Here is a 26,227-nt window from a genome sequence, read left to right as displayed (position 1 = left end):
CACTTTTGACCAAATACAGCAACGTAAATGAATATTGCGAAGATAACCGTAAAAGTGTAATGTCAGCCCTGACCGGCCTGACCGGCAAACCTAGAGAAAACAACAGAAAATCGTAAAATAAAATTCAACGACATGAAGCAAAGGCAGCAAGCCAACACGAATAAGAGGAGAATATTAAGGAAAACATTAGCTGTTAAGGACAGGAGTACACCTGCGGTCATATGTACAATACATGAGTCCATCAGCTGTTATATGAGAGTGACAGCACACCACGTGCCACATATGACTGAGGCAAAGAAGAGTATTATTGTATTAACCAAACCGAAGAATGTCCAGCACTTTGATAGGAAGTTATAATGTTTACTGAGTTAAATATGTCAGGAAGTAAGATAGTCCAAAGTGGTAGCTACGCAGCAACTGCATGATAATGATAATATGGGATATTATATCTAATAGAACGCACTTTTGTTTTATATGACTTTGTAGGCGCCGGTCAGCATACAACTCCAGCAATAAAAAGTTATGTCTAACCACGGAAAGGTGCAAACTTATCGCTGGTTTGTTCACTGAACTCTACCTGTATAAACCCAAGCGCATATCGGTATGTAGTACTGGCACGTGCGCTTATGTGCGGCACATTTTTTGGTCAAATTGTCGTAAAAATTAAGTGGACATGGTCATAAAAATTTTATGACGCTCTGCAGCCAAACACAATGTGGTTAGTTAGGAGATAAACGTATGAAGAAATGCTCCTGCAAAGCAGAAATCCCCAATCGTCTCAGCTTCTGTATGCTCAACTTGTTTTTTTTTTCTTGTTTTCTGCTAGTAAAACTGTTGTGGAAGTGACAGCTGGCATATGTGATACCGCAAATGTTTTCCCGGTAGTTTTCCGGTAGCAAAATTGACACTGCTCCTGCGGCTCAATCATCATAAAACTCGATTTTATTGCCTTAGCGAATGTTAGTAATAAATAGCAAACAGAAAATGATATGCCTAAAATTGTTATTAGTCATTCGGTTCTTTCTTACGTACTTCTCCTAGTGTTGTTGTTGTGTCTCAAACTGTCAGACATTTAAATATTTTATACCCTGAAAAGGGACAGCATAATGAGTTGAGTAGACTTAGTCGTCTGACTGTCCGTCCGTCTTGCCTGAACTAGTTCTTCAGATTTTGAGATATCGGTTTGAAATTTTACGCCCGTCCTTTTCTCTCCAGGAAGCTGCTAATTTGACAGAACCGCCGATATCGGGGCATTATGGCATATAGCTGTCATGCAAACTGATCGATCGAACTCAAGTCTTTGTATGGAAACTTTTTTAGTTGACGAGATATCTTCACGAAATTCTTCGTATATTATTGTATAAGGTAGCGCTATAATTGTTCAAACTTTTTTATTTGATAAGATTAGTATAAACTGCGCAAAAACATTTTAGATCGGACGACTATACCATATAGCTGTCATACAAACTGACCGATTAAAATCAAATTCTTGTATGAAATCTTTTACATTTATGAAGGGTATTGTAGCTTCGCCGTAACCTAAGTTTTACTTATTTTTATTTAACAACAAACCTCGTACTCGTATTTCCGACTCTCTCAAAAATCACGTTTTTAAATAAATAAATGCCAGCACACACCAACTGTCATCGCTGTCAACCAGTAAGTAACCAATCAATCAAAGTTAATGCCTACTTCTTAAATCACTTGCGTTTGCAGTCGAGGAGCACAAAGATATAGTTTATTATCATTATATAATTTAACAGCTGGTTTTCGGGGTCATATAACGAATTATCAAGGAATTTGAGAAAGTGGTCCTCTATGAATATTTATATATATATTTATATCGTTACGCATAGGTCTAAATAAATATTGGACAATATAATTAGCTTCTATTTTGTTTACTGCGCGTACGTAATTTAGCCTTTGTATTTGTTTATTCAAGTGACTTTTGTTTACATTTCTAGCATCCTTGACCCTTCCATTCACACTTGGGCCGGCCTAGAAAAACATACACACTTAACCGGTTTGCTTTGTTTACAAAAGTAAAATGGAAAATAGAGCATTTCGAAAGCATACTTCCTCGTTCCGCTTTTGTGAGGTTTTCTTTTGATTTTATTTCGTCTTTTCTATTTCCACATTTTGTAACCTCCTTACGTAACCCTTAGCTGCACACTCTTTCACTTTCTTTCGCAGTGCGCACCGCACAAATTCATGCTTTTGTTCTCTAATTAGAAATTCCACAACAAGCTTGTCAGTCGCTGCTTTTCTTTTGCGTGTTTTTCACCTTTCACTCTGAGCTAGTTAGCAGACAAGCAGACTACCTTGATATATGTAAATATACAGCTACATATGTAAATTTCACCGCAATGTTCGTTTGCATAATCATGGCGGAACGCCGTGTCAGCGCTGTCCATTTCGGGGTTTGTCACTAGGTGCACTGTTTTTTTTATTTTCTTTTATGTTTTGCATATGCATCATTAATATACTTTCAGCTAGTATGTATATACACCCTTTTGGAGCGCCCGTTTTCCTACAATTTGACATGTGTTGTGCTCATCTGTCAATTTGACATTTAAGCGCAAAAACATTGCGACCCCTTTTAAGCCACCAACCAGTCTACATTTTCTTGAGTGAGTTTTCTTGCATTTTCCTTAAGTAAGTAATTATGCATGAAAGTAGCTTAAGTTTGCAGCGCGCTAATGATAACCTTGGATTTGACATTTCATTTGTCATCTGTCAGCGCTTGCGTAGCTTACGACGCTTCTGTCAAAAGTTAATCCTGTCTGCTTGTTTTTCCCTCGCTTATTTACAGAAAAATCGAGCATAGAAAGTGCAATTAATAAAAATTTACATACTTAAAGGATTAAAAAACGAATGACATATTAAATCGGTTATATATTTGGTGAGTCGAGGTGAATCAATGACTTGACTTCGTTGAATCTGATATGCTGTCTAGGCTCAGCTAATTTCGCTATTCTCTCACTAATATGACATTTGTTAAATTAGCTATTTGACTTTCGATTTGTTGCGTTGAGCAGATAGATAGATTCATAAAGGCTATAATTAAATACTAAGCAAATCACTAGTGAGGGAAAGTAATGAAATTTACGCTTGGAGCTTCAAAATTTACCTTCGAAATCACGAAGGGTGTAGCACCCAGAAGGAAACGTCAAAGATGCTATAAAATAAATATTCGTAAATGATCAGCATAACGACCTGAATCCATTTGGCTCATGTCCGTCGGTTTATTTGCATATGCGCTAACTGGTCCGTCAGTTTTTTATCTATGACTTTTTACTTAAGAATCTGCTCATTTTTCTGAACCGCCGATATCGGACCACTAAGAAACCATACAAACAGATCGATCGAACTTAAGTCTTTGTATGAAAAACTTTTTTATTTGACGAGATATCTTCACTAAATTTGGCATGATTTATTATCCAAGGCAAAGGTATAAACTTCCAAATAAATTTTAAGATCGGACGATTATAGCATATAGCTGCAATACAAGCTGAATGATCGGAATCAAATGCTTGCATAGAAGACTCCTTTATTTGAAAAGATATCTACACGAAATTTGGCGTAGATTATTTTCCTATACAAGGCTTTAATCTCCGAACAAGCTGATCAGATCGAACTACTATAGATTATAGCTGTCATACAAATTGTATGATCGAAATCTAATGCTTGCATGGAAAACTTTCTTATTTGACGAGATATCTCTACGGAATTTGGTATGCGTTATTACCTAAAGCAATGTTACAATCGCCGAAAAAATTCTCCAGATCGAACCACTATAGCATATATGTAGCTGCCATACAAATTGACCCTTGAAAATCAAGTTTGGTGCAACCGAAGTTAACGTGTTTTCTTGTTATTAATTAAAATTAGCATTTGTGTATGAATTGCATTCACTAGAATGACAATCTGGTACACTATTGCCGCGCTTAAGCAAATTTCACAAAGTTTCTCGCCCAAACAAGGTATGAATTCCAATACAAACATAGTTTGTTTTCAACATTCATTTACATTTAATTTCAAGCCATTTGGTGAACTGGTTAAACGTGTTGCCGGCAAGCGCCTGCGATCGCCAATGTTGTACTAGAAAAATCGAAATCAAGTGAGCTCTTCAAATACACATTAACAACACATTCACAAGCCTACGCGACAAGCGCATCTCAAGGCTGCCAAACCAGGCAGTGAAAGACAATATAATATTAAATCAACGTACACGCATACATACATTTGTGGTAAACGAGGATTTTAGCATATCACTGTGTTGACCCGTAGTGCTCTGCCTGCAAACCGCCTTTTGCACATGTACACACACACATACCTTGCGAAATATATCATGAACTGATAATTGTACTTTCAATTTTTACTGTAATCCCCTGCACCCCTTGCCGCTTGTCTTTGTTTACACGAACAACGCCTTGTGGTATCTACTACTGACCACCTCCTGTTTTCTGTGTGTTTCTGGAGTAGCGTTCTTACATAAATTACCTTTTCTTGTTGCTGTTGTGTCATTGCCAAGGCACAGATTTCGCATCACAAGCATATTTTATGATTTTCTTTTTTACGATATTTTAACAACTCATAATACAGCAATTTTCACGTGTAGCTGTCGGTATCCAGTTACCCAAAAACTCGTCTGCTAGCGCCTTGCGCGCCCTGCAAGATTAACCCCCTCTCACTAGCGATTATCACGGCTTTATGAAGAGCAGTCTTAACTGCCACAATACACTTATACTTATATACATACTTATGTATGTATGTATTTGTAAAGTCATGCATACATATGTAGCAACAAATTTGCCCTTCCATCTGGTCAGCTATTGTCCAAGCGCGCTTCTTATGATCATCCTGTGTTATTTTAAGAGGAAGCCTTTTTTACATGCTTAAACATATCACTCCCCTAAATAATTTACATAACAATAGTACGGACCGTTTCTTGTAGACTTTGGAAATGCTTCCTGCCGCTGTTGCTTCTTTTGACTGCTGCTGTTATTTCTAATATTTTCTTAAGTGGCGGGCTTATGAAATTGATCGCTCGTTATTAACCCTGAAGTGTGTGTGGAACTTGAAATTCACGGTTTATTTATTTTTGCTTTTATTCAAAGCAGTTTTTATCTCGATTTGATGCAGGGAGAGCTGGCTAATTTGTTTTGGTGGTGAACTTTTTTTTTGTGCGCCGATTGCCGCCCAAGCCTTGTTTGCACTGAAAGCTTTTTGTACGCAAAAAGATATGCAACATTCAGAGCTCATTGCGAAAAGTGAGTCGACGCATCTGTTATTGTAAGATTTGAAATTAATAATAAGATTTTCAAAAATTTATTAAAATCAAAAATTAGGTAGGTTTTTTAAAGCTTCTAATCGTCCTCGCAAAGCTTTTTGGAGCTTTTATATTATTACAGTTTTTTTAAATCAAATTCTTGCAATATAATAGAAACATCAACTAAAAGAACTTAATTCGTTAATGAAAAAATCCACGAAACTCGATGCTTCAGAACTTTGGAGCTTTTTTATTATTAGAGCTTTACTAAAACCAAATATTTGCAATATAATATTAGAATTAACCAATACAACACACTTAGTAATATGAAAAGTAAAATCGACGAAACTCATTGCTTCACAATTGCTTAGACACACAAAAGTTGACTTTTTCTGCTGCCAAGTGACACCGCCATTGCATTTGTTGCATGTCAATAAACCCATATTGTGCATCGCCTGCTCGTGTTGACATTGACAACTCCACGAAATCGGTGCGCCGAAGGCTATACTTTGCAACACCCGCCGTTTATAGGCACACTTGCATGTCAGGCAATTTGACTAGGCTTTGGGCATGCGTCACCATTGCCACAACCTGATTTACAAGCTGCTCTTTTATGGGCAAACCCGCTATTTTACGCCTGCGTACGCCGCTGATGCTTTTGACAAACTGCGCACGCTTAAATTTTAATGATTTGCTTATAAGTTTATATTATTTGTTTATATAAAAAGCATGTGCCACTCGCGACATAATCAATTTCTTAGCGCCCGCCCACAATAAGCAGTAAAGAACTTTGACATTGACAAGTAAAATGCTTATAAGAACGTTTTTGACAACTTTGACAGCACAGAGTTCGCTTAAAGTGTTTTGTGAGATTTTCGCCTTTATTTATGTCAATGAAATACTGATTTTTTGGTGTCTAAAAATATATTAGAATTTATAAAAATGAATTGATATTTAGCTATACATAATTTTTTCTCCAATCAAGTTCTTACATGGAAAGCTTATTATTTGAAAATACATCTCCATAAAATTTGTCATATATTAATGTTTAAAGCAATGCTACTATATTCGAACAAATTGTTGTGATCAGACCACTATTTCATATAGCTGTCATACAAACTGATCGAATGAAAGCATGTGTCTTGTATGAAAAACATTTTTCTTTGACGAGATATTTTCACGAAATTCGACAGAGTTTATTGTCAAGGGCAGTGCTACAAAATCTCACCTTTCGAACACTATGGTATGGCACAATGTGATTGGTGATGGATGGATGTGACTGGAGATATACGACTGCAACGACATCTATTGACAAAATACGAAAAGACTTTTTCGACTACTTAATATTTGTACGCCACGAAATTTCCAAACCGATACAAAAAGGTAAAACAAAGATCTCTTAAATATATTAATAATTTTTTGTTACTCAGTGCCATATAATTTGCATGCTTGAGTTTAGAAGCATCAACCAATGCCCCACACGTTTGACAGCATGTGAAGAAGTGCGAGTACGAATACCGCCTGATGCAACTCGCTCGCTAAACATGTATACCGCTGACGACATACGATGACATGTGACGTTTGCTTGACAGCATCAAGCAGCTGACACACTTGCGAATTTGCAACGCTACTTGAAACGTCACACAATGACGAACAAAAAGTAAAAATAAAATGTTTGCAAAAAATCAGCAAAAGCAACACAAAAGGCTAGAAATAGAAGTTGTAGCAAGATTGCGCTTTTTCAAATCGAACAATGCTAAATTTACTGTCTTTCAAGCAACTCAAAACATAATCGAGTCGTGCAAATAAAGGGCGAAATAAAAGTTACAAATTTGCCGAAAAATTGAAACTGTAGCAACGCATTTAAATCACGAGAGTGTCCAGCCAGAAAGTAAGCAATTGTTAACTGTAAAGAAACGCAGACACTCGTTGCCCTTCTGGAAGTCTAACTGGCCTTGTGTGCAGCGGACAAATGTGTGAGGATAATATGTTGTGTGATGATTGCCTGCCTGTCTGTGCGTCTAGCTGTCAATCAAAGCCATGATGGACGCATAAGGGCAAGACGTCTGTTGCTATCATAGCATAAGTGTGTATTTCACAGAATGAGCAACGACTAAGGCAAGGAAATGCAGGAACAAGAGCAAGAACAATTGCAATAAAAGCGGCAGCTACAATATTAGCTAGTGCTGCGTTGAGGAGTAACGGTAGGAGCGGCACACAAGGGATAACTCAAAGGCAATGCAGCATTTGCCTGCCATAGATCTGCAGTATGTCATTCATGAGTTTGTGCTTTATTGTCGGAACACGGCTACGCCTTGCAAAACAAAGACACTGCTAATTGTGTGTGTAGGTAAAAACTACTGGCTGCTGGCTGAAAAACGACAGTGAACACGAGGAAGTCGAAAACAAGTTCCTTCTCAGACACGTATGTATGTAGCCTCATAGTAGCGAGCTTGAGCCACTGGTCGCTGCGATACTCAAGCTAGAGTAGCATAAAATAGAGCGTTGGAATGAGACGCGCTTGTTGGCTGCTCATGCGGTATTAACTGCTTGCTGTAACGAGCGTACTTGAACGTGTGTGCCCTACGTAAGCGCTTGCTGTCAATAGGCAATTGTCAGTTCTGCTGCTTTTTCGGCCCGTTCACTGAACTTGCGATGCCAGTTACCTGAGCTTTTATGTAGGAAGTAATATTTCGCTATTATTACACACATACACTCATATATAAATTTATATGTGCGTTTAAATGTATTATTTTCCTAGAAACCAACTGACAATTAAAAAGCAATGATTTTTATTTTATTTAAATTATTCTCACACTTGCCAGAATTAGAGTTAGCTATTCTGATATTTTCATCCACACTACATTTTCAGCTATTGCTCTGTGAAATAGTGTCAAAATGTCATGGCTGTCATTGCTGTCATAAAATGTGAGGATTACTGGCTTTTATGTTGTTACCAAAATATAAACGTTTGAAGATTTTTTTTCACATTTCAGCTGTTAACATGGCAAATTAAATGCTTAAAAGGCATTTGGCTTTACTCGCTAATATTTTTATAATTGACATGTACGACTGTCAGCACTTGATTACAGCTAGCATAAATATTTTTTAAAATAAGCATACACATACATACATATGTGCATATTATATACTCATACAAGTTTGGCTGTGCATTGCATACTAATTGGCTGAGTATTTTGGTAATTTGCATAAATTCTTAATAACGGATTTACCAATAACTAGCTAAAAAAAATACCATAAACTGCCAGCAAAAATGGGTTCACTGAAAACGTTTTGGTATGCGCGGTAGTTTGGAAATTACTAATTTTTTTTTTTTTGAAAGTATTAAACTTTTTTTAAGTTCTATTTTTATTAATTAAATTTTTTTTAATATATATGTATTTTTTCATTTCTAGTTTTTTACTAAAAGTATTATTTATTTATTTTATTAACATTTTTTAATTTCTTTTTTTTTTTTAATTATAATTTATTTTTTTTTGTTTTAATTTTAGTTTTTTTATTTAATTTTATTATTTTTTTGTTTTACATTTTTTTTGTATTTTTTTAATTTTATTTTTTATTATTTATTTATTTTTTAATCTTTTTTTTTAACTTCTATTTTTTTAAATTTTCAGAAAATCTGAAATTTATATTAAGCTTTTGTTTTTCTTTGCATTTTACAGACTCTTTCGTCAACAGTCAAGAATGGACGATCTCACGTTCAGTGCCCGACTTGCGCCTAGGCATAGTTGGTTCATTGAACTCTGGCAAATCAGCTTTAGTGCATCGTTATTTAACTGGTTCCTATATGCAAGAGGAGTCGCCTGAAGGCGGTCGCTTTAAGAAGGAAGTATTCATAGATGGCCAAAGTTATTTATTACTGATAAGAGATGAAGGCGGACCACCAGAAATGCAGGTAAGCTATTAATTAAAAAGACAGGTACTATAAAATTATTAAATATTATTAAATTAAATAATTAAACAAAAAATATTAAATTGTAACTTACGTAAAATTCATCGAAGTTCTGCTATTTTTAGTGTCTCGGTTTTCATTATACTCAACAACATAATTATATGAAGTGTGTTTAGAAAAAAAAAACACGAGTTTGGAGAGTTCAGTTAGCAATTTGTTTTTATTATGCCCCTGAAGTATGATAAAATTTTCAGCATTGTCCATTACTTACTTCGTCTGTTAAGCTTCGACGTATTTTTACGAGCTTTCTGATTTTTGTATTATATGTTAAAAGCTCACACTTCGTTGCTTGTTCATGTATTCTTGGCCAAAAATAATACCGCAAAGATGTCCCAGCCTCCATATTCGCCAGACATGACACCGTATGACTCCTTCTTATAGATGAAAATCGCTGAAAGAGCTAAAAGTTATCACAACAATCGAGTTTGAGAAGTGTTTCGATGACTGTAAGAAGCGCTGGCATAAGTGTCTAATACCGAATGGAGACCATGTAGACAAATGAATCAATATTTTTTCAAACAAGAAAATTCTTGTTATTTTGTGACACACCTCCCAAATAGTAACTCAGTAAAGTTAACATTTTAACATTCTGCAATCAAGCGGCATTAAGTTGATTGTGGAATCTCGAAATTTAGTATTTTATGGCCACCCAAAATAGTTTGCCAATTTACGTCAGCAATTAAATGATTTTACTTTATCATCAGGTAATGGCTTAGGCGCCTAAACGCATGCTATGTTTTCACATAGCTTTTTTTCACTTACAACGTAGCATACATTTAGGCTTGGTCATGCAAGTAATTTTGCCTTGATTGTCGTGCAAATTGTAGTTAAATCGATAATAAAACTTTTACGTCATAAACTACGTAATTGTTGGCGCATTACTGCTGTATATAGGCATATACAGGTGGGTCTCATGTGTGCTAATTTTTAAATGTACAACACTCCACTAAATGCTGTAAAAACATATATTTTATCAATACCGGCTATTATCGTGACGTACTCTGCAAAATTGTGTAAGCAACGCAATTAATGGGTGCGTTTTTGGCAGCAAAGTTATTTATGACTTTGAGAAATATGTTGTAATGGCATTCTGCAGCAAAGCAGTGTCTTCATCAGCTGTCTACCTGGTAAAATCGTACAATTCACGTTCTATCACCCTCAGATTTTAAATCTTAATCACTGGTTTTAATTGTCACACTCACTCTTCTCTTTTCATACAATACTACTACTTTCCCCTTGATAAGGGGGTATTCTAGTCTAGAGTTTCGAGCGTTTTAATTTTTTTAATTTATTTTTTAAATAAAAAAAATTTAATTTTTATTATTTATATATTTTAAATATTTTTTTTTTGAATTTTTTTAAGTAAAAAGCTCGAATTCAGGTCTAATTAGCCATCACCAAAAGCTTCCGCCTGTTATGTGCTTTTGTTGCACTCTTTCTATAGCTGTTCTCAGCCCAGCTCTTGGTGTTGAACGTAATGTCTAGAAATTAATCTTCGCCTACTCTACTTACATATGGATCTTCATTAGCAATTTCCTTCAGGGAATTGTCATATGGGACATTTTCTTCACATAAAACTGTTGCTTAAATTATTTATTTAAACTTAGTGCTTCATTACTTCCTCAAACTGCCAACAATAACGTATATATTTGTTTGAAAACTTTCTCAGTTGCACTCATTTTTATTCACAATCCATATACCTCATTAAGTTTGGCTGCTCTGCTGCGCACAGGCGCATACGGAAACCCTTACAAACACGCACACTCACACACAACAACAGTTTCCCCTCCAACAAACACAGCTTTTCTCTGCATTCACTTTGTAATGCCGTTACACAATGCTACTACTTCTGCCTCCACGTTTTGCTTGACTGAGTGCAACTCGGTGAGGTAAAAGTGCCAAAGGTTTGCTCGTGCCTTCGTTGTTTTCTACACAAGAGTCCTGCTTCTTGTTAGCTTTAAAACCCATTGACTATTATATTTTTGTAGAGTCAAAGGGAATTATTACTACAATAGTCTGCAAAAGTACTACAAACTTCGTAAGGGATATGTGTTAAAGCACAGTTATTTACAGCACTTTCAATAAAGTTTAAGTCTGGAGAAAAATACTTGAAAGACACATTTTTCCTAGCAACAGTAAGTATCGCAACAATAAAAGATACATTCCTTTCTATATGCAAAAACTATCTCGTAGCAGATCTGTACCCACTCTTTTGCACTTTTAATCATTTATCATCCCAAGTCATTGCGAGATTGCTTTCGCGGAAGTGAAAACACGAAGAGGGTGGGCACTTTGGGGGTGTAAAGTCAAACTAACAAAGTGTTTTCAATTGCAAATGATCCGTATTTAGGTCAATTGTTGTCCTTTTTGTTATTTACGATACATAGATTCTACTCAAACTTGCAGACTTACAGCCTCACAATCTCAAAAGGCAGAGGGTGTGCTTTTGTCTTTGGAATTCGAGCGGATTTTTTTCGTATTGTGCGAATATGAAGGAGAAAAACAATAAAACTGTTTGTCATCACAATAATGCTAGTGTAAAGCAGAAGCCTTATTTCGTAGTGTCTTTATTGTCAGTAAGATTCCTATACGACGAATAAATGTAGAATATGTGCTTATGGCTATATTTCATATTTCACAGCGCAGGCTTACATTGTGTTCGTTCCTCGCTTATTACTTTTATTTTCTATGACTCCTATTGGGTTATACTTAGACAGATTTATGCATAAGTTTAGAAGCATATAAAGTTTATTGACTTTTTGCATTGTTTTGCTTGACTGGATTTATAGGTTAGTATGCTGCGGGAAATTTGAATAGTTTTAATGAACATTTATTGGAAAATGTATAAGAAAGGCTACATTTATAAATACGAGTATATAAATGAACTGTAGATAAAGAGATCCTTAGAAGACAAATTATATTAATCTCTTTAATTATTAACTCTTGCCATGAGCCAATTTTTTACCTTGGTACATAAAATGCGAAATTTTCTCAATCTATTAAGTATATTCCTCTTGTTGAGGTCAAGTGCTTGAAGTACAATAATATGAGCTATGCAGGATAAGTGGCTATTTGTGTGTATTGTGAAATATTACTAAAGCTTTCATAATGATATAAGCTTCCATGCGTTGCGTACAGAGCTTTTTAGTAATTGGAAAGCTTTTTATTTAAATAAAGTGCTAACCAGACAAAGCTTTATTCGTATTCTCGTACCCTAAATATGTCACATTTAATTGAATATGTATGTATTGTACATATATTTTGAGGAAAACAATGTTAGAATTATGCCCTTCCAAATATTTTTTACTAGTGTGAGTATTACTATATGAGATTTTCAATAAATATACAAAAGTCTAATTTAGTGTACGCACAACGTTCCATTATTTCAATATGACTTCGTTTACATACATAAATATTTATTTTAAAAATTCAAACGGTAATAACAAAGCTATATCCGCTTTACTCGCCCGGAAACAGCAAAAAGCGCAAGTTCATTTACTTTCATTTGTATAAATGTCTCACAACCACCACAGTAAATACAAATCCGATTAAAGTTCTTGAAGTAAACACAAATAGATAAAAACACACACGAACACACGACCTGCAGGGGCCTACAAAATAAGCTTGCATCGGTTACATGCCTGTAAATAACCACAACCGGAGTTTGCTCGCATTGTGTACGCCTCCCTCACCATTTCTCTAATTGTCTTTTGACGCGGCGCACATGACAGGTCGTCTGTGCTATCTGTCCGTCTCTATGTGGAATGGTATTTAGAATTGTTAGGAAAGAGCTTTAATGTAAACCGCTAGAATAAGGTTACCACAAAAAATTATACAACGACAGTGACAAGCGGTGTCATGACCTAAGAATTTGTGGATATATATTATATATAAATATGTAAAACTAAATTCAGACTGGACTAATAAATACCAGAGCACTTAGTAAATACCAACGCAGCTTTGACAAACAAACATAGAGCAACATGCAATCGATTTCGAACCTAAAGAGCAAATAATAGAAAATTGAAACAACACTTTGACGCATTTAGCCGAAACCCTTCAGTCGCTTTGTCATTAAATTCCACGCAGAAAAGAGTGAAACACGTGAATTCGCACATATTGACCCTACTGTGTCTCGTTCGACTGTTTATTGGCAAAGTGTCAAAGTGTGAACTGGGCACTACAAAGGGCCAACTGTCACAGCACCACTAAACACAACCAAACACGACAAACAATCGGCTTAAAGCCGACAAACCGCAGCAAATGAGACGGCTTGGGTTAAGTATTCATTAAAAAGCGCCGTTGGCCGAGTGCTGGGGTGGGCGCGTTTTTTTCGCCAGTCTGCAAATGCTTAGCATGCACAATGGTCGGTCAACCGTTATGCTGTGGCTGTGGTCGGCCATATGACACGCTTCACATGACAAGTGAGTACCTGCACATATGTATATGTATGTGTGACAAGTAAATGCATTTACATGGGGACCGCATGCCTGCGGGTCCGCCACACAACTGGATCGATGGCAAATCAATTGCGGCATTTTAGGCGCTCAAGCAGTCGCTTGACTAGTGGCTCACGAACGATATGAGTGCCTCAGGCGGACATATGCATGTAAAGCAATTATGCTGGCATAAACGGCATGAAATACTTACATACATGTGTGTGTATGTGTGTTTAAACATATGTTGCGAGGCGTGTGGTTTTGAAATTGGGCATCAGTGTTTTCAACCCTTAATGCTTTGGAAGAATGCACTTTTGTTATTTAAATAAATACTAAAGCCTTTTGCATTCTACCATACTGAAAAATTGCACAATCCGTGACTGCGCTGCCAGCAGGAGATTTGCGAATTTCTCCTCTAATTCCGCGCTGGAGGCGCGAATATTTGGCAATCGAAAGTGACGTGTGCGAGTGGGGATCGGTGCACAGGCAGCATGTCGCTGCCACATTCGCTCTTGGTGACCCTATTCTATAGACTATAGACTTTAAGCCTTTCGACAAATACAACAAACGCAGTTGTGCTTGCATTCTTTCGGCGCACCGGTTTTTTTCTTTGCACGAAGTCAACAGCGCTTTTGTTTGTGCAATTTTTCAATATGTCAATATTTGCCAATCTCGTAGCGATAAATCGTAAAAGGCGTATTAAACAAAAGTAAAAATTGCGCGCGGGATTTTTCCGTTCAACCCCCGGGCTTAAGGCTGTACATATGTATGTATATACCATTATGATATTTTTGTAATTTTCGCTTGTACAACGCGCTAGTTGCTGGGATTATAGTTTTAATCCCGCTTTTCACAATTTTCAATTTCTAATATGTTTGCCGTAGAACTTTCATATTCCACTTTTTGGTTTGAGCCAGCCACGCGCTGTTATTTTTTCTACTCTCGCCTCGTTTGCTATTTGTTCTACACTTACATTCGTTTTTTTTTGCTCTGGGTAGTGCAACTTTTTTCATGCTGATTTTTTTCTCCACACACGTGAAGCCGACTGCTGTTACTGTTAAGCCTTTAATACTGCTGGCTTGTGCATATTTTCATAATTTCATTTCATTTGAAATATCAATTCACGCGTTAAACTCCCTTTTTTATATGCAAAGTGAATATTAAATGGAATATTTATGGCAGACTGAAAAAATTGTTAGTTGCATTAAGTGCTGGGTGCATACAGAGTATTTACTTTGCAAAAATATTATATTAACGACTGTTTATGAATGTAATAAAGATATATTGCATTGCAAATGCTTGTTATTAATGGAAAGATAATGAAAAATTAATCAGTTGTGAAAAAGCAATTAAAATCAATCGTGGAATTTTTTAAAATTAATACGCTTAATGATGGAAATATTGGTAGTCGAAAAAGTCTTTTCGTATTTTGTCAATAGATGTCGTTGCAGTAGTATACATATCTCCAGTGCTACCAATCACATTGTGTCGTACCATATAGTGTTGGAAAGGTGAGATTTTTGAGCTTCATTTAAGGGGTAGTCAGAGGTACGAAAAAATGAGAATTTTCAGAATTTTTTGTTTTACTATTAAATCATGTTATTTTACAAAAGAAGTAATATGGCATTATTATAGAATGTGTTGACTTGAAATCACGAAAAAATCGAAATTTTTGAAAAAAAATCCTTCAATCAGGCCCAAGTTTATTATGTATTCTAAAAGCTGCATAACCAGTTTAAAATTTAAACGCGTTTAAAGTTCGCCTTTTTGCTTTGAAGTGCCCGAGCTCTCTTTGTTATTTGTCGAATAACTCAAAAAGTAATTATGGAATCAACGTGAAATTTTCAGGGAATATTTTTAAGATATTACACTTAACGAAAATGCAAAAAAAAAATAATTTTTTGAAAATTCTAACTACCCCTAACTCCTTTAACAACAAAAAATAAATTCAGGGAAGTTGAAAAAAGTTAGAACTGTTCTAAAATGAGTGAAAATAACGAAGAAATTCGCTATGTTTTGATATTTTTGTATAAAAAGGGAAGAATGCCACGCAAGCCACCAATGAAATTTGTAAAGTTTCGCTCGCTTCCGTTCTGGAAATTTCGATGTGAAAGATGCATCTCGCTCTGGTCGACCTATAGTTGAAAAAGTCGAAGAAATTTTGGAAAAAAATGACCAGGACCGTCACATAAGCAGTCATGACATCGCTAACGAACTTAACATTCATCACCAAACGGTTTTGAACCATTTAAAAAAGGCTGGCTACAAATAGAAGTTCGATGTTTGGGTACTACTTTGATTCACTGTGTGTACCTTTAGGTATATGTAAAAATTAATCGCTTTGTGAAAAAGTTTATACAAAAGCTTTCAGCTTCATAGCATTCATATACATATGTTTCTTAAATCTTTTGTCTATGCCAATTTCTCACAGTGCACTAATGTTTCATATACTTTTGTACATTGCTGCCTACTGTTCGCCTTTGAGTACATAATTCTCATATAAATCACCATTTGGTTTGCATTAAAAATGCATGATTTATAAATGAGAATATGTAACTCCATCAAAAGCATAAATAAATGTGTGAAAATGCTGCATGCAACCACTTTGGCACGCAACAAAAAGCTTTGCATGCGAGGAAAAATCAACCACAACGGCTCGGCACCAAATGAAGCGGAAGGCAAACGCGCTAGTTCAATGCTTCGAAGACAACCTACCACCCACCCATGGACGAACGCAGTCTATGCTCGCAAGTGCTGCACGGAGCGCGCTGAGCGGCTTGTGGCCATTTAATTTCATGGCAATTGCTACACCTTCAACAATGCAGTGGGCAATGGAAATTCAACGCGCACCCCAGAAGGAAAACAAAATATTACAAATGTGTTAGTTTTGTGTGACCGACAGGAAGGATGCAGGAAACGGCGGATGAAGTCGAGCATATACGGCAATTGTATTGTCGCAGAGTGTTTACGTTCATGATTGAAGACAAGAACCACACATAACACATACATATAGACATATATGCGAATATAATGCACACAAGGCTGAGTTGTACTTAAAATTCGTACATGCTGCAATAACGACGGCGTAACGATCATTAGAGCGCCGAGTTGACGACTCCGATTGAAGTGATATGCGTCTCAAGTGCACGTGCCATTGCCGCCGTTCAGCGTCGCTAACAAATCTGTACCTAACAAGGAAGCGCAGCCACGCCGACACACGTCTTCGCGGCGCACGTAAGCACGCATACAATTGGAAACATAAAGTATCCATCCCGCAGCCAGCGGCTGAAGCAAAGGTTTGCCCGCCTTCATGTCACTTGCACTTCTCGTCTGCCGCTGATAACAGCAACGACTGCAAGATAGTCACACCGCTATTTAGTGCTACTTTTTGCTTTTTGTGTTGTCACACTCTGGCAAATGTCACTAAAGCTTCGCTTGTGGTATTTATAACGCACGGTTAGAAAGAAAAACTGCAGCATCGCAGTGATTTGTAAAAGCTCTAGCACCGGCGTTGTGAAACAGTCATAAGCGCCTGCAGCTCGGCACGCGCAGTTCGGCTCTGGCGCTCGAAACAACAACCGAGAAATTGGAAAAGAATGTCTCACATCAACAACAACATCACAACAGCAGCAGCGGTGGTAGTGGCAAGCAAATAACGCTGCCACAGCGTGCAATACAAGTCCTCTGCTACTAACTACATTCATGAAATGGTACAATATCCTCTTAGGTGGTGATTCTGACGCCAATGCAGCCGCACTCACTTAAAAAGTCTCCTCAAGCGCCATTCAAGGCTGCATTCAAGGTTGTCGCTGGCAAGTGAAAGACTGGCAGTGGCAACCATTTGACATTTTCTGCATTGCGCCTTTCAAATGGACACTCCATCAAATCGCATGCATGGAATCTGCGCCAAAGACGGCGACAACTATGTACAGCAATAGAAATATTGCTAGCGCCATCTGATATATGAGTATACAGTGCAAAAGTGACTTTTTTGAGTTGGTATTGCCACAAAGGATGCAGCCAGACTATGGAAAAATCTAATTTATCTTTTTTTGTAGTGTTGCCAACCTGTTTATATTTTTCTTTTATTTTAGAATCCTTAGTGCATATACATTTGTTAAAAGTGCACGTGATCTCTTTTTTTACCAAGCTTTCTGCAAATTTATGGTATAAGGGGGTATAAGTGCACTTTTAAATCCAACGTCTTGCATAATCAAGAAGCCAGGTTTATAATTAGTTATACACCCGTGCACTTAAGGAACTAATTAGTACATATAAGTTGCCTACCGCTGCACTATTTCTATTCTCTTTTGTGCACATCAAACCACCTGCGCTTAGATCCTTGATAAGCACGTAAGGTTAATAAACTGAATTTCCTTTAAGTTTGGTTATTTTTGCCTCATTTAAAATAGTTTGAACAAGAATAGTTTGAGTATTCTTCTGCTTTTTCTTTACTGGCATAGACACCGCTTACGCGGTTATAGCCGAGTTAACAGCACTTCGAAGCGTAGTGTGGTCCTTCTCCACCTGGTCTTTCCAACGGAGTGGAGATCTTCCTCTTCCTTTGCGTCCATTCGGATAATATGACCTAGCCAGAATAGCCGCTGTCTTTTAATCGCACTTTACGATCGAGTTATTCTACTTGTATACATATAGTGTTAGAAAGATAAAATTTAGTAGAGCTGTATTGTTAGAGCTCTCGGTAAAGATGAACACCAGCAAACAAATAAAGACGAAAATGCAAACTAGATGTTTAAAAATGTGAACAGTCTTTATGGTGCTGGTACTGTACCCACAATAACGGGGTATTTTGGTTTCGTCGTTTCCGTTCCGATGATTTTAATATCAAAGATTCACCAAAACATCCAAAGCCAATTGTCAAAAATGTCTATTAAATAATGAAAATCGTCGAATCCGACTATCATGTAAGCACAGTATCGATTACCTATGAGTTAAACATCACAAAAAAACCATTTGGAACCCTTTAAATAACGCTGGCTGCAAGAAAAAGCTCGGCACATGATTGTCACACGTGTTGACGGAAAAAACCCCTCATCATTTTTTCGTAAATATGGCACGGAATCGTCTAATACGAACTGTTCTCCCACCGACAACTCTAAATTCGGATTTTTACCGTCAACAATTGAACCATCTTAAAGAAGCAACCATCCAAAAATGGTCTGCTTTTGCCTATAGAAAAATAATTGTGTACCATCGGGACAACTTCAGGCCTTATAAATCGTTATTAGGCGGCTCAAACCAAGATCGATCTGTTTGGGGAGATTGGCAGGGAATCATATACTACTTTCTTACATGTAAGCTCTTAATTGGAACCTGGACTGTCAGCAATTGGTCGGACTGAAAAAAGCCATATCCCAGAATCTTAATAGGAACCTGTACTATCAGCAATTGGACCGTCTGACGAAGCAATATCCCAGAAGTGGACAGCTTTGGGCAATAGGAGAGGAATTGTGTTCCATCAGGACAATAAGAGTCCATACAGCTCAACGGTGGCTCGCTAGAAGCTCCCGGAGCTTAGTGGAGAGGTACTTATGCATCCACGGCATAATCCAGCTCTTATACCAAGTGATTACTACCTATTCCTGTTTAAGGCGAATGATTTTGCTGGTGAAAACTTCGCCTCAAGAGAAGCTTGTGAAAATCGACTGTTCCAATTTTTTGCCAATAGGGGCTAGGATTTCTATGACAGTGGCATTATGAAATTACCTTACAAATGGCAATAAGTTATCGAATAAAACGCTGCATATTTGGCATAAATCGAAAAAAAAACTATGATAATAGATTTTCTTATACTAAACTATCAGATCTTATGACAGTTTATCCGAATTTTCACCGTGTACTGGTGAATTGAAAGAAAAATGTATGAATACATTTGCCATATTTCAACCATTGCATGGGTCGGAATTGAATTGAGAGAGTTCAAAAATCACAACATCGTGCGCTTACACTGACGTGCGGCGGTTTATCAAGCGCCGAGGGCAGAAAAAGTTACGCTTTAAAACACTGTGCTGTAAGCAGCTCAACAAATTCACTTTTCCTATTACTGCTTCATATGCTGTTATGCTGTTGTTGCATAAACACAAACACTGCCACCACCTACCCCACCCACCCGCAGTAGCTGCAGCCCGTTGTGTGTGCCTTCCGATGACAGAGTTTGTGTCGTGCACGCTTCCGCTTCGGCGATGTAACCATTTGAACAGCGAAAATAAAAGCAATACAATTAAATATTTCGTGCCAACAATTTATGCATGACATATAGTATACCGAAGCAAAACTACACACAGCCATACATATGCATGTATGTGTGTGTACACGCGAGGATATGTAGTCATCAGTCATTTGCTGTGTCGCCAGCGCGTCGCTCGAGGACATCATTACCATCCACAGAGGCCCATAATCAACAGCACCACCACCACCCCAACACCAGTGTACGTGGTTGTGCCACCACCACCGCTCCGCTTGCCATGCTTGCCGAACTTTTGCGTTTTGCCGCCGCCGTCGCCAACATAACCATTCATATTTGTTGCCGTCGCCGTCGTCGACGTCTGGTGTTTTGGCACAAACAAAAAATGGATTTTCCCCGACCACCACGGCACAGCAGCGCACACCCACTCTCCTCTTCGTCTCCCGGGTAGTCGATACTTTGCAGTGCCAGCGATTTTTCCTATTTTATTTGCCTACAAATGCACACAATAACAATAAAAACAACAGCAATAGAAACATCAACAGTAACTGAAACTGAGACAGAGACAGAGACCGAAGCGCAAGCTTTTACTCTTTATGGGTGAGTGTATGTTGGTGTTGGTGTGCTTCAAATATGAATCCTGGAGTATATGCTGTTGCCGGCTGACTGTTTGCCTGCCTTCCTGGTTCACTGGCTGCTCGGCGAGTTAGTGTTGTGTTAGCTGGCAAGTAAGACGGATGCGAAAGCGAGCTTAGCCTAGAAAATTGTGTTAGAAGTTGTTTTTATTGTTTGTGTATTGTAAACACTGTTAAAGGCATACTTTAAGGCGCCACATGGTTTAAATTGAAAAAAAGTCTTAAATAAAACGATTTTTTTGAAAATTTCAACGCTTCAATTGCAAAAAGGGTAAGCTACTTTTATTATTTAAGCCGCTTGTAGCGTATTTGTTGAAAAGCAGACGCTGTGTGTGTTGACCAAAGTCGTTCTCCGGCCCACAGCAGCCCGCATACACACACAGCTATGCATATATTTTCTATATATGTATGTAATTTGTTGCAGTAGCTTGTTCTCTGAGCGCGTATTGTGTGTATTACTCCGCTTGTGGCATGAAACTCTACAAAAACACCCTCTCAACCAGCGGAAGTACACAGGTTGCAAGCTGATTGCCACCTTCACGCACACCTTTGAGGAGAGTTGCACTTTGGGGCTGCTAATGTTTTATAATCCTGCGCACTGTGCAGTAGCATTCACCCAACTGCCACAAACAGCTTCTGCAACAGCAATTATTATACATACATACATATGTACATATGTATATGAAGTAGCAACAGCATAACACTGTAGCCTTCATCTACGACAACAGCAGCAGCAATAGACACATATATGCAACAAAGCTGTTGCAGCCAGTTATTTGCCACTTCAATGCGCTGCATGCAGCGTAGCATAGTCAGACAAATGCAAATATGCAGAGAAACACACTCAAGTCCAAATATACACATAACTCCAAGTGTGCATTTTTCTTTACTTGAAGTTTGTATATACATATAATCACATAAAATGCAAAACAACGTATCTTCAAAAAAATGGAAATTAAGCTTTTATTGCTTATGATTCACTACATCTTATTATATATATTTTGCTAAAACTTTTAAACTTCGCTCTCAGATATAACCAATTAATGACTAATTTATAACCAATATTATAACCAGTTTATAATCATTTTATAACCAAAACTCAATTTTTTTTCAATATTAGTGGTTCCTATTATACCGTTTCTGCTTCGCATACAAACTTATGAAAAGTGATGTTACGTTATTTTACATTTAGCTGACGATGTATAGACATACATACATATGTATATACGCTGATTTTACTTTATACATATATACATATAGGTATATAGGTATTTGTAGCAGCAAGTACGATATTTTAGCGAACTTTTGTAAGTTCATTATCCTTTGCCTCAGCTTGCTTGCTGACAGCCTTCAAACTACAGGACACTTTGGTACATTTATTTGCCTGTAAAAATATACAAAATTTTAAATCATCATTTATTTTAAATAAACTTTAAACCAAAAAATGTTAATTTAAAAAGTGCTTCGTTCTCAATTTCCCTCATATGAATACAGTTTTCTACAATACACACAAAAGTGAAGTTGCTACTTGCCCCCAAAACTATGCTACACCTCGTTGACTCCCACTTCATTAAGCATGCATGTAAAGCGCGCCAATTGGTGCTTCATGCGCTTTGTTTGCTATGCTCGAAGCCTGTGTGTGTGTCTGCAAGCTCATACATTTAAAGCTTCAAAAAATATCACTGCGCTGTCCAGTCGCACACGTAAGAAATATAAGAAATATGCCTTTCTTCTTTTCGAACCTCAACTTCTAGAGCGCTTATGCGCCTACCGTAGCCTTAGCGCCTACTCCACTCGAAGCTTTTGTTTTTTCAAGCACCGCAGTGCAGCCGTCAACACTTCTATACTCCTCTACATACATATGTATAACGGTACATAAATATTATTTATTTGTATTGTTTGCGCTCACATTTAGTTTGTAAGTGAGTTTTTTGTTTGCTTTGTTGTCGCTGGCTGGTACCTTGGTTACTTAACCTTTACTTAGGCATAGCAAAGTCAAGGGCTTACATAGGCGAGCAGTTGTTGTGATTTGGCAGCGCATGCTTTAGCATATTCTGGCGCTCAGAGTGTGTTAAGGAGTATGATTTTCTTCTGTATTTTGTTGGATTTTGGATTTAAATATTCCTCTACTCTTCTACGCTTTAGCAGTTATTTATTGCCTCATACAAATTGTGTAGACGTTTTTATGCTTCACATACTTATTTATTATACATTATACTTATTCATACCATAACTTATTATTTAGTGCTGCATTGTGATGCAATTTCTTTTAACTGCTCAGTGCCCAAATTACTAAATTCAACCCTTTTTCTGTGTTCTTGCAGTTTGCCGCTTGGGTTGACGCTGTGATTTTCGTCTTTAGTCTCGAGAACGAGAGCAGTTTCAACACAATCTACAATTACTACAATAAAATGGCGCATTTTCGCAATGGTCAGGATTTGCCAATGATTTTAGTTGGCACACAGGGTAAGTGTTTTGATCGGCTTTGTATGCACAAGTGCACTCACACATGCTTGACTTTATCGCCGCGTTTTGTTAAATTGAATTTGAAGCGTTTTATTTTTTAAATTTAATTTTTATTGATTCTTTTATACTCCATAGACGCAATTAGTGAGCGCAACCCACGTGTGATCGATGACTCTCGCGCGAGAAAGCTGGCAAACGACCTGAAGCGTTGCTCATACTACGAAACGTGCGCCACATATGGTCTCAATGTTGAAAGAGTGTTTCAGGACGGTAAGTTTCTTCATAAATTTCTTGTACAATTTTAGGTACTCTATGCTTTCCACCAACTTTACCAAGTTGGCTTCAAATATTTAACTTCTTTTTTCACTCATACTAACCTACATAATTTCTAATAAAATAAATTTCCCCTTCCTCCATAGCTTGTCAGAAGATCCTTCAGCAGCGCATTCCCCTACCTCCCACCGTCAACTCCCGACCCACAACGCCGCAAGGCACACGCCTCGGCATCGCCTCCTATCACCACAACTCCAACAATCATGGCGCGAATGCAAATGGCTTCTCTGCATCTACTTCGTCGGTGCAGGGTGCCGTGTCCACCAGTAATTTATCGCTGCCACACCGCCATCACGCGCTGTCCACATCGTCACATCACATACCGATGCGCATGAGCGCCGATTTCATGCACACCGAGCAGCAGCAGAGCTTGCCGCCCAGTCAGAAGGCGTGGCAACAGCAAAAAGAGCAGCAACAACGTGATCGTGAATTAACGATGCTCACAAACGAAAACAATAACATCACCAAATTCACACCCACACATCACCAACAGCAGCAGCAGCAACAACAACAACAGCAATCGAGCCATCAAACAGCTGAAAGTTTGCCACCTTTGAGTTTGGTGCCGTTGCGCGAGAATAGGGATAATGGCAGTGGTGGCGGCGGCGGCAGCGGCGGTGGTAAGGATCTGCCGACACCCACATCTACGCCTACAACAAGTCGCAAAAGTCGACGGCGTTCAAATCTCTTCATTCCCTCCTCCTCGAAGAAGGGCGAGAAGGATTTGAAAAATGGCGAATTGGGTAGCGGACGATCCATACCAATCAAACAGGGTTACCTCTACAAACGCTCCAGCAAATCGTTGAACAAGGAATGGAAGAAGAAATATGTGACGCTCTGTAATGATGGACGGCTCACATATCATCCATCGCTGCACGATTACATGGACGATGTGCATGGTAAGGAAATACCGTTACAGTACGTAACTGTAAAGGTACCGGGACAAAAACCGCGCGGTTCGAAATCGATCATCACCAACAGCGCGCTCACAACCTCAATGCACTCGAATGGACGCGGCCATGGTCAAAACGGCTTGAGCGAAGGCATCGGCTGTCTGTCGATTGTCAAGGATAACAAGGAAAAAAAGGTGACCGAAAAGGTGTTGCTCACCGCTTTCGACACGCTACGCGAACCGGTGAAATCGAATTCTTCGCAACAGACCAGTGGTGATGAGGGCATAGCCATGTCCAACTCCAACTCACAGACGTTTATTGCCGGCAGTGATAGCCAACAACAGCTGCAGCAGCAGCAACGCGAATTGCTCGCTGTCAATGCGGCAAACAAATTAGAATCTCAAACACCAAATGTAAAGAAACGCCATCGCCGTATGAAGAGCAGCAGCGTTAAGTCAAATGAAGTGGACGATTCGGATATTTATGAGTTTTTCATCGTATCGCTCGACTCCAAGCAGTGGCACTTTGAAGCAGCTAGCTCTGAGGATCGTGACGAATGGGTGGCTGCTATTGAGCAGGAGATCTTCAAAAGCCTTCAGGGTATCGAAAGCACGAAAACCAAACCGGCAACCACAAGTGAGCTGGCCTCAATGGTGGCGATACGCACGCGTGTACCGGGCAATGGCTTTTGTGTGGACTGCGATGCGCCGAGTAAGTGAAATATACCAGAAATTGCTGGAATTTTAATTGTTTAGAAATGTGTAATATTAATGCAAAACCAAATATTTCAGATCCGGAATGGGCTAGCTTAAATCTGGGTGTACTCATGTGTATCGAATGTTCGGGCATTCATCGTAATTTGGGTTCACATATTTCCAAAGTGCGTTCGCTGGGCTTAGATGATTGGCCGTAAGTATAGACTTTTTAAAGATCATGTCAATGGAAAGTAACTGTATATTTAAACAAACATTTTAATTTTACAGAGCCGGTCATCTCAGTGTAATGCTGGCCATAGGCAATAGTTTGGCGAATTCGGTGTGGGAGGCGAATACGCGGCAACGCACCAAACCTAGGCCCAATTCCACACGTGAGGAGAAGGAAGCGTGGATAAGGAGCAAATATGAATCCAAAGAGTTTTTAGCACAATCCAATGCTAATACAAATACAACGCCGGGACAGCAATTAATAGAAGCGGTGATCAGGTGAGTGAAACAGACATTTTTATTACCTAATACATCGGTGACATAGTACGTAATATCATGTTTCGGCGGACGCTTAATCACAAGATTTAGGCTGTTGAGTAGATCATCATTAGATTTAGCAAGATTTCGCCATACAAAAATTACACTTGTTAATCTCTGCAACGAGGGTTTTGAAGCTAAGCTATTACAAGTGTCCTCATACGACTCTGATTTAGCGCCTCTGTTGTCGGTAGGGATAAAATCACACGGCTGATTTAGGCACTTCAAATAGAAAAAATGTAAACAAACAAATGAATTAAATGCAATGCATCAGAATTCAATTGACAATCGACTTACCAAATAAAAGAAACACGTCCATTACTTCCGCTAAATGGGAAATATTAAATCCAGATTACTTTTATAACAAAATATGACGTTACGTCGTTTTTTTTTTAAACAAATATTAAAAGATATAAATTATTTAATATCAAAAACAGTCCAAAGGCAGTGAGAACAGTCTAGATAAGTGAATAAATTTAGGGTAATACATTCGCTTCAAATTGTTGGTCAGAACATGGTATAACATCACAATAACAACACTTAAAACATTCGCCAATATATACCTTTTGTCTAATATCTTCCTTTTACTCTCAAATTCAGATCGGACATCAAGTCTATTGTCTTGATACTCGCCACTGCTAACAGTGAAGTGACCAATGCTAACGTGAGTCCACGTGATGTACGGACACCACTGCTGCTGGCTTGTGCCATCGGTAATCTGGCCATAGCGCAGCTGCTGATTTGGGTAAGTCAAATTTTGTGTTTTATCT

The 26,227-nt window shown here is 38.0% G+C and overlaps 2 protein-coding genes across 5 annotated transcripts in view; both read left to right on the top strand.

Moving 5' to 3' along the window:
* Positions 1-26,227, top strand: part of LOC105232266 (40S ribosomal protein S8) — a 366,487-nt gene that overhangs the window by 323,038 nt on the left and 17,222 nt on the right. The gene's annotated exons all lie outside the window — the stretch shown is intronic.
* LOC105232275 (centaurin-gamma-1A) overlaps positions 1-26,227 on the top strand; it is a 267,016-nt gene that overhangs the window by 238,342 nt on the left and 2,447 nt on the right. For both annotated transcript variants that reach the window (XM_049447738.1, XM_049447741.1), the window contains 7 exons: positions 8,956-9,188; positions 22,849-22,990; positions 23,126-23,260; positions 23,410-24,927; positions 25,008-25,125; positions 25,200-25,418; positions 26,058-26,202. In XM_049447738.1, the coding sequence (XP_049303695.1) occupies positions 8,956-9,188; positions 22,849-22,990; positions 23,126-23,260; positions 23,410-24,927; positions 25,008-25,125; positions 25,200-25,418; positions 26,058-26,202 (2,510 nt within the window). The remainder of the gene's footprint in view (positions 1-8,955; positions 9,189-22,848; positions 22,991-23,125; positions 23,261-23,409; positions 24,928-25,007; positions 25,126-25,199; positions 25,419-26,057; positions 26,203-26,227) is intronic.

This window comes from Bactrocera dorsalis, chromosome 1 (genome assembly GCF_023373825.1).
Source record: "Bactrocera dorsalis isolate Fly_Bdor chromosome 1, ASM2337382v1, whole genome shotgun sequence".
In the NCBI taxonomy this organism is placed as follows: domain Eukaryota; kingdom Metazoa; phylum Arthropoda; class Insecta; order Diptera; family Tephritidae; genus Bactrocera; species Bactrocera dorsalis.
The sequence above is the reverse complement of the archived record's forward strand: the minus strand, read 5'-3'. Positions and strand labels throughout refer to the sequence as shown.